Source organism: Bidens hawaiensis, unplaced genomic scaffold, assembly GCF_021521415.1.
Source record: "Bidens hawaiensis isolate Kalapana, Puna unplaced genomic scaffold, B.hawaiensis_p1.1 tig00007125_1, whole genome shotgun sequence".
NCBI classification, from domain to species: domain Eukaryota; kingdom Viridiplantae; phylum Streptophyta; class Magnoliopsida; order Asterales; family Asteraceae; genus Bidens; species Bidens hawaiensis.
This window is the reverse complement of record NW_027491489.1, coordinates 225,054-237,917: the sequence shown is the minus strand read 5'-3', so window position 1 is coordinate 237,917 and position 12,864 is coordinate 225,054. Positions and strand designations below refer to the sequence as shown.

General features: G+C 37.2%; 1 protein-coding gene and 1 pseudogene across 2 annotated transcripts; one reads left to right on the top strand and one right to left on the bottom strand.

Annotated features, from left to right (window-relative positions):
• Nucleotides 1-3,598: 3,598 nt before the first annotated feature.
• On the top strand, nucleotides 3,599-7,448 carry LOC143634551 (rop guanine nucleotide exchange factor 12-like). The gene is made up of 7 exons (XM_077102592.1): nucleotides 3,599-3,915; nucleotides 3,991-4,107; nucleotides 4,198-4,352; nucleotides 4,951-5,025; nucleotides 5,109-5,357; nucleotides 5,710-6,030; nucleotides 6,874-7,448. Exons 1-7 carry the CDS (start codon nucleotides 3,858-3,860, stop codon nucleotides 7,339-7,341), a joined length of 1,443 nt encoding a protein of 480 aa, XP_076958707.1. The 5' UTR covers nucleotides 3,599-3,857; the 3' UTR covers nucleotides 7,342-7,448.
• Nucleotides 7,449-9,723: 2,275 nt separating this feature from the next.
• LOC143634566 (proline-rich receptor-like protein kinase PERK1) lies at nucleotides 9,724-12,501 on the bottom strand (annotated as a pseudogene). The gene is made up of 7 exons (XR_013153880.1): nucleotides 12,033-12,501; nucleotides 11,224-11,763; nucleotides 11,042-11,128; nucleotides 10,787-10,857; nucleotides 10,629-10,705; nucleotides 10,378-10,525; nucleotides 9,724-10,303 (listed from the first exon to the last, which is right to left on the bottom strand). The product of XR_013153880.1 is annotated as a proline-rich receptor-like protein kinase PERK1 (transcript).
• Nucleotides 12,502-12,864: the final 363 nt, after the last annotated feature.

Below are 12,864 nucleotides of genomic sequence, written 5' to 3'. Positions count from 1 at the left end.
CATGCTTTTTCAAGTACAACTAAGATGAAGTGATTGCTTACGTGCTAAGTGCTTGATGTGTGTAAGATTTGCGTGCGGAATGTTAGGATACATTATAATAAATAGAATTATGTATCGTATTGTATGATGTGTGTATCACCTAGACGGTAATGAAATACGAGATAATGTAATTTTGAAGTATATTAATGCATTCAGTTTTCTTTATAAACAATGTGGTTGATATCAGAGGTGTCTGTTGCATCCCGTTTACGTTTCCGCTGCGGTTGCGGGGTGTTACAACTTCCTTCAAGCTTGCTGGGATCATTGTTTATTATATAAACCTTGCTATATCTTCCAAATACTGCTTGGTTTAGTCAAGAGTTTGCTCGGAAACAAATCTTGCTTGACTTGAAGAACAACCTTTCTAGACAAAGTGAAGTATGCTCGAACTTACACTTAAGAAGACTTCAAGAAGAAAACCTTGCCCTGAAGGCAAAATACCTTGCTAGATTAAGTAAAAGCTTGTTGGGAGGCCTAAGTGTGCTCAGTTTCCATACTTAGCCATTTTCAGAGAGGTTGAGAAGATTCCAATTTTCATTAGGTCATTTCCTCATCCCAACAATCCCCCCCCCCCTAGATTGGAACACCCTCAGCTGTACCAAAACACCTCTTTAGGTTACATACACTTATAGAAATACACATCAAATTTTTAGAAGGAATTTACATAGAAAAAATGAAATGATTACAACTTATAAATTTTGTCAGAAGGACATTACATATCAAGCCTAATCTGAGTTGTATCTTTATCTTCTAGAGCTTGAAGCCTCCATCATTCTTTCCAATCTCACAGTTGCAGCCCTTTCTTTAAACATGAATAACTGCCTGTGGTGAGGATGCCGAGAGGGCAGAGTCCATCTGATTATATCCTCTAGATCCTCCACATGCAGAAATTCTAACTCAGTATCTTCCTTGATGATGCCCAAGGCCAGTCCATCAGAGTTTCTGAGAATGAAGGATTCATCTTGATATTCAAAGACAATACTTGCAATCCTTCCATTTCTCAGAACTTCATAATTGGGGTTTATCATCTGCCGCCTCATATTTAAGCACTCCTCCATATTTGCAAGAGGGTTTTTATTTTTTATCTTGGACTTGTATGTGTCTTCAATATATCTGATCTCCCTCATCCTTTTCACCCTTTTGTTCCTCTCATACTTAGATAGTTCCCATTTCCTCTTCTTGTTCAGCATGGGGAACCCTTTCCTGGCTTGATCCCTGAGATGTTTTGATAGTTCGTTTTGTTGTCTTCCTGCAAACCTATGTCTGTCATGATAGTCATACAAATTCAAGGTTGCCATCTCAGCCAACTTCTCCTTTTTAAACACCATAAAATCATCCTTAAACACAATTTCCCTTAAATCACTACTGTTCATCACCACTTTCAATGATTCAATATTTGCATCAAAGTACATCCTCTTTGGTAGGTCTACTTCAGAAGGTGGCCTTTGTTGTCGCTGTTGAGAGGCTCTAGTGGTTGGTATTGGGACACTTACAGCTGAGGGCCTAGAAGTAGTTTTCTCTTTAGGTACAGAGGCCCTCACATGCCCATAATTCTTCTCAAATAAATCCACAGTCTTCTCTTTTGGCAGCACAATCAGCTCCAAATAGTTTTCACCCTCCTTTGCCATAGTAGTAATCATTCTCATTATCTCATAATCAGCCGGACCTTCAGGGAAAGATATATGAGTTCCAATTAATTCACCCTTGGGTCCGCACTAGAATTGTAGCAACTTCCTCTACTCAGCTTTCAATTTCTCCCACTCAACTTTTTCAGTATAAAATAAGTCCTTTAGTTGACTTTTTCCAAGGTTAACATAAACACCTTCAGCCATCCCTTTTCTAAGCATCAAGCCTTTGAGGGTCTTGATCGTGTTTCCGCCTTCCCATGGCTCTACATTCTCAACCGGTTCTTGCTTTACAGGTATAAGAATAGGAATCTTTGGTGATTTGGGTATTCCCTGATCAAACTTGGTCTTTCCAGCCTCATACATGGACAACTTCTCGGATCTGCTCAAATTTTTCATTTCATCTCTTCTGCCTCTAGCCTCCATCAACCTGTCATATAAAATAACTTATTCATTCTCCCACAACATCTTCTTCTCCATCTTTTCCTTGCCACTAGACCAAGCTAGTGATTATATAATTAAATTTAAACATTAAATATACATATTGTTTTTTTATAAAAATACATATAATTTAAAAAAAATAATCAGGCCTAGCGGTTATCGCGTCTGTAGCCATCGACCATCCGGCCAACCCCAAGTGACAGTCCTACAGAGATCGTCCCCCATGACCCATACAAAAGCTGTTATAAATCCCTTAGACCCTCCACTATGGGCGCAGAGGAGATGGTTGTCAGGCGCCGTTGGGCGCGGAACACCATCAAGGGCGCCTTTGATGGTGAGGCGCCGTTGGTGAAGGTCGTCAGAACGGTCGGCGCGGAAGAGGAGAAACAAGTGGGCACCAACCCACAACAAATATATTACCACCCTGAAGAAAAAAAGCATTACCCATAGCCGCCTCAGCTAACTGTTCCTCCAGGTTCCTTGCTTCACTAGCGAACATAATTGGCGGGAACAAATCAAGGGTTTGGAGCACCGAATCAAGCTCAACTTGATCTAGGTATTCCGGCAATTGAAGCGCCTTCTTGGTTCTCCATCTGTCGACAGTCCATTTCGCCGGAGCTGCGGTTTTGGGTACGGCGGTGGTGGTGGCGACGGTGGTCGAAGATTGGGTTTTTTGGGGTTTTTTGGTTGAGGGTTTTGATGGGTCTGGTGAGTGGAAGGCGAGGATTGGTTGGGTGAAACGGTGGCCGGCGTTGGTCGGAAAAGATTTGAAGGGGGATTGGATCTTGAAGGATTTGGTGGGGAGGAGAGAGTTGGCGGATGAGAAGGCCATATTAGTAAATAAGTGATGATTCAAGAGGTGGTCTTGAAAGGATTGAAGGTGGTGCATGAGGGTAATATAAATTTGTTGGGTTTTTTTTATAAAAAAAAATAATAAAGGGGCATCTTTGGGTGGGGCTTTGATGCCCCCAGTGCCCACATGGCGTTGAAGTGGCACTGTGGATGGGCATCAATGCCTATCATCATAGAGGATGGTCTTATACAAAATGGGGCGAATTGCGTCATGTGGCGCCCAGTCAACAAAGAATGGATTTTTGTTTTACGGGTGTAATAGTGTTGTAGCCTCATATATATATATATATATATATATATATATATATATATATATATATATATAAACATTAACAAACAACTGGCGATAAATATTCATTCCCTCCCCTTAAAATGCCCCAATATTGCTTGGGGGATGGCGTTCCATATAAAAATCGTCCATATCGCCCATTAATATTACTCACGCACTACATATGGCTTAGCAATTGTATTATTATTATTGTAACGATTTAATACAACTGAACTTGCTATAGGAAGTAAACATTCAATTTTTGTTCTAGAAAACTCCTTTTTTTCACTTTCGTCACATGTCAACATGTGATTGGTTGTTTCTTGTTATTTATACTTTAGGCTATAAATATATTAATCAATATATTTATGAAATAAGATTGCAACAGATATATTAGTTGACCTTTAAATGTCATTCGCGCCCTTTCTGCCAGCCATGAACTCAACCTTCTTTAATTTAGATAAACATAAACATGCAGCCACGTTCATACTAATCTCCCAATACATAACTTTTCAATTCCTTCTTTATTTCCAAAAATACTCAAAATCATGCTACACACATTCATATCTTCTTTTCATGAAACAAACCCATAAACCTCAACAAACATCATCAATCACCCCAAAACAAGAAGCATGTCAGATGTACCCCAAAACAACAAAGCTCCAGATCCACTTAAGCCGCATAATTCCGGTTAGTTTTGTTGGAAACAACTATTTATTTATTTTTTTTAAAAAAATTGTTTTAACTTTTTTTTTGTTTTTGTAGATATGGAATTGATGAAGGAAAGATTCGTGAGGCTGCTTTTGGGAGAAGATATGACGGGCCGTGGACAAGGGGTTTCTTCGGCTTTAGCTTTATCGAATGCAATTACAAATCTTGCTGGTAATATTATTATTATTATTTTATTTTAGATTTGTTGAATATTTGGGAGGTTTTGATTTATGTATCTTCAGATTTTTGGGGAATTTGCAGCTTCTGTGTTTGGAAAACAGAATAAACTTGTTCCGGTTCCTGAAGATAGAAAGCGGAAATGGAGAAAAGAAATTGATTGGCTTCTGTCGGTGACGGATTATATCGTTGAGTTTGTTCCGTCTCAACAAATAGGCAAAGATGGATCGAATATGGAGGTTGTTTATGTGCTTTTTGTTGGTGTTTTAGTGTGTGCTTTATATGATCATTTGATGGGTTTTTGGTGTTACCTCAATAGTTTTTGTACAAAAAAATCAATTTCATACACTTTTTTTCACTGGAGTTGCTAAAAATTTATAAATAGTTTGGACAACTTTAAAGATAAAAAAAATTCAATTTCATACACTTTTTCTTTTGTTATAAATTATGATTAAACCGTTACCCCCCCCCCCCCCCCCCGGGGGCGATGATGGTCTAGTCTTTTAGTATAGAGATTAAGGTTGATCGCTGAATTGATGAACCGAAGACAACCTATATATATATTTATTTGTGTTAAAGACATTATCATTAATCCGGAAATGCTCGCAGTCTATTCTATCTTTTGACAGTTTGATGGGTCAGTATATTAAAAGTTCAACCCAAAAACGACCTATTAAATTAACAAGTTAGAAACAACAACCTAAAATCTGATTATCTTTGTATCATGACAAGATTTACCGCCCCTAATTAAAATTACAATTTGAACAGCTTTCAACAAGTTTGCCCAGTTTAATTTGCTCCCTTTTAGATATTTTTTCTAATTAAGATTTTTTGCAGATAATGGTGACGCAACAGCGAAGAGATCTACTTATGAACATTCCCGCTTTAAAGAAACTCGACGCCATGCTAATTGTAATAATCTCATACATAAACTTTTATGGTATACGAAGTACGCCAAAGTTGTTGTGAAATAATGACATAAAAAGATGTTTCAGGATTGTTTAGACAACTTCAAAGATCAAAAAGAACTCTGGTATGTACCCAAAGATGCAGACGAATCAATTGAAAGATGGTGGATACCACGGGTTAAAGTTCCTCCGGGCGGGCTTTCAGATGAATCAAGGAAATGGATTCAACATCAAAAGGATACCTGCAGCCAAGTTCTTAAAGCTTCCTTGGCCATAAACGCGCAAGTTCTTTCAGAAATGGAGGTCCCGGAGACCTACATCGATACCCTGCCAAAGGTGATTTTAAACCGAAATAACTGAATTTTAGGTTTGGTTTTGTATGAATCGAAAAGCTAAAAACCGATTTTTGTTATCGTGTTTATAGATTAACTTATTTACCTTTTGAACGTAAAGTACTTTACAAAAAAATATTTAATGGTGTAGGCCAATAATTTATGTCGAAATGTGAAATAATCAATAAATCAATAATTAACAAAGATTCACTGCACACAAATTTCAAGCCAAAATGTCATAACTAAAAAGAACTAAAACTAAACCAACTCATTGTAAAAACCAAAAACCAGATTAATCAAAACCGATCCATGCTATATTATGATTTGTACCTCATGAATGGATTTATGATAAACAGAATGGTAAAACCAGCTTGGGAGATTCAATCTACAAGAGCATTACCGATGAGTTTTTTGACCCGGGTCAATTTTTATCGACAATGGACCTGTCATCAGAGCAGAATGTAATGGATCTGATGAACAAAATGGAAGCTTCAATTGTAATATGGAAAAGAAAAATGAATTATAAGGAATTGAAGTCTTCTTGGAGTTCAAGTGTAAGCTCTGAAAAACGAGAAGTGTTTGAAGAAAGAGCAGAAACCATTTTACTACTCATCAAACAGAAATATCCAGCACTTGCTCAATCTTCACTAGACGTTAGCAAAATTGAGCATAATAAAGTATGTTCATGAAAATTTCCCCTTTTACTTGTTTCTATACATATAAACGAACCGAGTCAAGTCTATGGTTTGCTCGTTTAGCTTAACATGACTCGAGTTTAAGCTCCGGCTCATTTTGAGCTCTGTATCTAAATCACGAGCTTGGCTCGTGCAAGATTTTTCAAACTCTAACTCGGCTCGTTTGTTATATGTTAATTATTTTATTTATTACATATATATATTGATTTTTTTTTATATTTATAGTGATAGTTTTATAATATATCATCATATGTTATAAAGTTATTTTTATGAAAATTATGCAATATATTTATTTTGTATATACAAGTACAATATTAAGGATTGCAAGCTTAGCCACTTTGAGCATATAAAGCTTGGGTGATGAGCTTATTTTTAGGCTTAAGTTTAGGCTCGTTTAAGCTAACTTTAATTGAGCTTTTAGTTGGCCGATCTAAATAGCTCACAAACGACTCAGATCTATTTGGCTCCTTTATTAAATTATTGTATACATACCAATTTTTTTCTATAATTATAATTTTATAAGTATACATAATATACATTATTTAGTTACTTTTATCATAGTGTATAATTAATTTCTTCGTGTAATATATTTATTATATTGTATAGTATTTCATGTATATGAATACTATGTTTATTTAGGCTTGCGAGCCTAGCAACTTTGCTTAATAAAGCTCAAGCTCGTTTAAGAAATGCGCTTATTTCTTTTGGCACAAGCCATGGCTCGTTTGAGCACAACTTAAATCAAGCTTTTAGCTGTAAGTGGCTTGGCTTGTTTGCATCCTCATTTCTAATTGATGGTAACTCTATGTTATGTGAATCATGCAGGATGTAGGTCAGTCTATACTAGAGAGCTTTTCAAGAGTGTTGGAGAGTTTGGCAAACACCGTAATGAGGTTAATAGAAGATGTACTCAAGGCCGATGAAGAGGCACAAAATTTATCATTGGGGATGATCAAGAAGAATCAATCAATGGATTCCATGTTAGCACAAAATCCATCAATGGGGATGATCAAGAAGAACCAATCATTGGACTCCATGTCAGCATTACCGCTAAACATGCATACACTTGGCAAACTATTGGATCGAAGTCCTTCAATTCAAAGTCCTAGAGGAACACATATGTTGTCGGATACCAAGGGATGGGGAGTGGATCAAGGAGAACTGATGGAGGAAAATGGGAACTCTAGTCCTATTTTAAAGATTAAACATGTTAAAATCTTGACAAAAGCAAAGATGTCGTATATTGAGAAGCTTGAAGCTTATGGATTAAGAAGCCCAACAGCCCGACATTAACAGCTTCCTAATTACTAGAACAAGGAACATTTTGTTATAACATTTTGCCTTACTTAGATTAATGTTTGTGTTTGCCCTCATAACTTGTGTACCTATCTCTTGATTGATTTTTGTATGTTACATTGCTATTTTTGAAGCGGGTGCAGAAGGTGGTCCACAGTGACTCGCAGAGTCCGAAGAACCAAGGACTTATATTTAGTAGAATAGGCATTGCGATTCAAAGAGGGATAGTGGCGCAGCTTGATGCTCGCTTACCCATTATCCAGATGTAGCTCGATTTGTGTTATATAAAATAATAATTGTATGGGAAGCGTCCGTATCTAAGTCTAAATGGGTATTGACAATGCATGCATAAGATTGAATTCCCTATACTCAGAGAAATATGTAAACTTGAGAGGAGGTTCTATACATGTTCTACTTGCATCCTTCAATTAAGTCCTATCCCTAGAGTTTTTATTAGTAATTATTTTCAATGGGTTCTTTATCTCTATCTTTTAAATTTAACAAAAAAACATAATTTCTTTAATTTATACATCATTTTCCAAAAAACATCCCCCGACCCATTCTTCATTTTCATCTCTAATTTCTTTAATTTATACTACTAACTATTTTGTCTTATTATCATTTTCAATATAAATTGATTTCTAATATATTTTTATAGAAGGGTAGTTGAAAATGAAGTGTTGTGGCAATGCTCTAAATTTGGAGACCTCCTATACCATTTCATTAAAATTTAGATATGGAGTTTGAAGATAGAGAATAAATTAGAGTGATTATTTAAATGATTTTTTAAAGTTTTAAAAATGAAGATGTGTATCTGTGTATAGAAAACTCATTAAGAATGCTCTAAGGTTGCATATCTAGACTTTAAGGTCCAATATGATGCATATGATAACTGAGTTGATACGAATGAAATTTTCTCCAAATGTCATATCAACAAGTGTATAGCTAAGTTTTATATTTAAGCAGTCATTAAATGGTATACCAAATGTACAAACTATTCGAAGTTAATTAAAATATATTTTGAAGATAATAATGTATTATCCACCTCCACCTTCATTTTGATGAGTTGTATCTCCAAAGTCCAAATGCGTAACTTATAATTCAAATCTGAAATTAAGGGTTAGTACAACTACCTACTTATTTATACATACAACACCATAGCAATCTAAATGTCAAACAGGAGTAATGAGGTTTACAAAAAATAAATAAATTAATAAGCGAATAAAATTCTTAAATGAGGTGCACTTTCCTTCTCCATCCCGCATCCCTCTTTGGTAGGCCATGGAGCAATGTTCCCGCGCGATAATGTTATTATTTTAGCCGCGTCAACCCACGAAGTTCCATCTTTCTTTCACAACGTGTACCCTTATCGTCATCAAGATTTGTAAAAATTCGTGGGGAATTTGTCTGATGGTTTTGCCCATCAATATCACCACCACTCAGTCCCTTTACGTCTAGGGGTTTCCACTTTGAGAATCCAGGGGGTGAAGTTTTTTGTAAGTTCGACCATATCGACAATCAACCTCTTCGTAATGAAGTTTGGTTGTAGTCTTGTTAGTATTTGTTTCTGATTTGACCGGAGAATCAAATTGAGAAACCTGAAACTCGAAATTCGAGTAATTTTTAACAATTCCTAAATTATTGTGTATGTATATGATTCTAAAGTCCGTTAACATTTTTATTCATCTTATCTTTAACACCCCTTAACCTATAAAGGAGTAGTGCCCACTTGTTAATCTTTCTCAAATCAGACTTGAATGTTAATGTTATGATAAAGATATACAACCTTATCATCCTACAACACACCTTGTTAACCACCTTGAGAATAAAATATTTAGATTTCTAAGTTGAGATGGCTTCAAAGTGAAAACTTGTGGCATAAATCAAATGGTGATGTGTTCCATCAGAATGTGTAGATATTTTGAGTTTTTAAACTTTTTTTTTCAAAATTTTTTTGTTTATTATTTTATAAGATAGGACATTTATTTACCAAAAATCTACATACTAAAATTCAAATATACACATATTTCATTTTTAGAATTCCTTTATAGATTTTATATATGATCTCTTCCAACCATGAGTTTTTATGTCACCTTCAATCATATTATACAACTTTAGTTCAGTTTAGAACAAGTATGTTCTATAAAAAGCATAGTTCACTTAATTTAAATAAAACCTAGCAACATGCTAAAATGTACAAAACAATCATCTAACCGAATCTTTAATACCATCGCGTACACAAATTTGCATAGATATTTATTTGTGCCATAATATTCGATCCCCATATCATCTAGAAGCCATAAAACATGGTGACGATGCCAGCACATAAAATGTTAAAAGACAGCTAATATTGTTTTGTCAACCCTTCAATTAACCAACTGTCAAAAACCAAAATTCTTACCAATTCAACCAAAAACCGTTGAATCTTTCAACTTCAAGAATTTTATACGAATTCACTTTATCAAATATAAACACATATTAAAAAATAATAATTAGCATAATCATTTGTACAATTATCATCAAAACCCTTCACCCGAACCCCGAGTATCTTTCCTCAACTTCCCATCTCCATTTGGCTCGTGTTCGGCACGTCGCTACTTGACCCAGACGGGTTCAACCCGTACTCACTACTAGCATACTCTTGTGTGCCTAAAGCCATTTTTCTAAACTTGATCATGTCTTCATTGTACTGAGCCGTATCATAGTCCGAGCTCCCATTGTAGACCGAGCTGTGACCCGGTTTGACTCCATCATCAAGATCAGCCAGTGACACGTCACCTTCTAGAGCTCGAACCACCTGGCTCATCTTGGGCCGGCGCCGAGCAGAGTGGCGTACACAGACAGCAGCACACGACACCATCCTAGCCATCTCTTCATGGTTGTAGTCTCGTTGTAGACGCGAGTCAACAATCGAGTCAAAGTTTCCGTCTTCCAAAGCTCGGGTTAGCAATGGCCTTGCCTGTAATAACATGATTAGTTTCATATTACGAAATAATAATCCAAACACGCGTAAAACGAGTTTTATTTACTTACCCAGTCAACTAAGCTATCGTCCATAAAAGTGTTGTTAGAATCAACAGGTTTACGACCCGTGATCAACTCTAAAAGCATGACACCATATGAGAAGACGTCTGATTTCTCGGTGAGTTTGCCTGAAGCCGCATATTCGGGTGCTAGGTAACTACACATTTCAAATTAATAACAAATACATAAGTTATAATAATTCAATGAACTGAAAATAACTTTAGATATTGAAAATTAATATAACGGGTGATCAGGCATACCCAAAAGTTCCCATCACACGGGTTGAGACATGAGTAGCAACATCGGAAGTAATCTTGGCAAGTCCGAAATCAGCAACCTGAATAATAATTTCAAACCCGATAAATACAATTTTATGGACACTAAAGTGCGAAAAAGAGCCTGCAAAAAAGATACATACTTTTGCTTCAAAATTGAAATCAAGAAGAATGTTAGCCGCCTTGATATCGCGATGTATGATCTTGGGATGACCTACAAATACGCGAAAGAACGTTAAAGACGATAAAACAGTCTACATGTTCTTTTATTTAACAATGGAATAATCACATGTATAACATCAAAAACTAGGGTGGCAAATAGATACTTAAATAATCAGGTTTTGGGTTGTCATATCTTAACATGCATAATAATAACCATAATGAAAGAAAGAACTTACAATCCTCATGAAGATAGGCTAGTCCTTTAGCCGATCCAAGCGCGATACGCAATCGTGTTGCAAACTCCATCACAGGTCGATTTTTACCTAAAACATGTCAACAAAAGAGATATCCTAGATAAATTTGTTAAATATAAAGTGATAAAGCTCAAAGTTGATGTAATTTGATGAAATAAACATACCATGTAAATGATACTCCATGGTGTCATTAGGAACAAACTCATACACAAGCATTCTTTGAGTTCCACTAATGCAATATCCAACCAATGAAACAAGATGCTTATGATGAACTCGACTAATTATCTCAACCTCCGCTTGAAACTCCTGCTCACCCTGACCGCTCCCAACTTTCAGCTGCTTAACCGCCACCTCTTTCCCATTCGGGAGAACCCCTTTATGGACATAACCAAACCCAACTTGACCGAGAAGATTAGCTTCTGAAAACCCATCTGTAGCCATGGCTAGTTCTTCATATGTAAATGTACTTTTGGAAAAACCTAGTGATAAACCCGGGGATGGTGGTGGTAGTGAGTTTGAGCCACCAGAGTAATTTGATCCCGAACCACCACTGCTGCTAATGAATGGCGGTCGAGGTGGTGGTTGTGGTCTGGCTGGTGAGGGAGGTGGTCTTGTTCCCATTGGCGGTGGCATTGTAACAACATGATCACCGGGAGGTGGAGCGTTATGATTCCATTGTTGAGGCGCGCCACCGTAAGGTTCAACTGTACCAATAAATTGTTGTTAATTTTTTTGGAACAGCTAAATCACACACCGTTTAAACCAGCTAATCTATGCATATTTCACCGAACACAAGTTTCTATGCATAAGAATTAAATGCTGATAAAATATATAATTTTGAAAAAATTTTGACTGTATGAAATTGTCCCCCTATTGCTATTGTAAAATTCTGCTTTATATAACTAAGTATATGTTTGAATGCTAATTCTACATCTAGATTAAAAGAAAAAGAAATTATTATGTATAAATTGACCTTTAGGTGGAGGAACATGATAACCATCAGGACTATGATTACTTGTCCTTTTCTTCCTTTTACAGCAAATAAACAAAATACTCAACACAGCAATTATAAAGACACCACCAACAGCAATCCCAACCACCGTCCCAGTCGATATCCCGGAAGAAGAATCATCAGACGACGGAGGACCGGAAGGCACACTCCTCGGCGCCGGCGGGCTGTTCCTCCCAGTCGACGGCGGCGGGGGGTTCGACCCAGATGGAGATGGTGACGTGGGGGGTTGCGGCGGCGGAGGTTGAGTGGACGGAGGAGTCGGAGTTGGTGTTGGAGTGGAAGGAGCTGGCGGAGGAGAAGTGACGGCGGGTGGCGGAGAGGCAGGGGTGGATGGTGGTGGGGCGGAGGCAGGGGGTGGTGGTGAAGTGGTGTTAGTGGCTGGTGGTGTCGGAGATGGTACCGGCGGCGGAGAGGACATAATCAATTAAGGTTTGGTTCATCATCATCATCGTACTCGGTGTATCCCACCAATAGCAAAGTTATGGAAGGGTCTGAGGAGGGTAAGATGTAGACAGCCTTACCTCTACCCTATAAGGATAGAGAGGCTGCTTTCGGTGAGACCCCCGGGCTCGATAGTAGTTTTGCATCAAGCCTTGGACATAAGACACATAGCACTCAATCATCGGGACACCGGCTGATCGGTGCATGTACCCTTGTCTTTCGGCTATCAACGCCACTACATGATGCCTGATTAACCGTCCGTCACTTTTAACGTTATTTTCACAAGATTAGTAAAATAACGTCAAAATTAGTGCAATTTCACTTTTGCCCACCCGAGGGTTCACATATATAT

Bases quoted from the DNA above. Each gene is read 5' to 3' on its own strand.
- LOC143634551 (XM_077102592.1), top strand. From the start codon at position 3,858: ATGTCAGATGTACCCCAAAACAACAAAGCTCCAGATCCACTTAAGCCG. The intron at 4,353-4,950 runs GTTGTTTATGTG...GATTTTTTGCAG, and splicing joins AAGATGGATCGAATATGGAG to ATAATGGTGACGCAACAGCG. The intron at 6,031-6,873 runs GTATGTTCATGA...TGAATCATGCAG, and splicing joins GCAAAATTGAGCATAATAAA to GATGTAGGTCAGTCTATACT.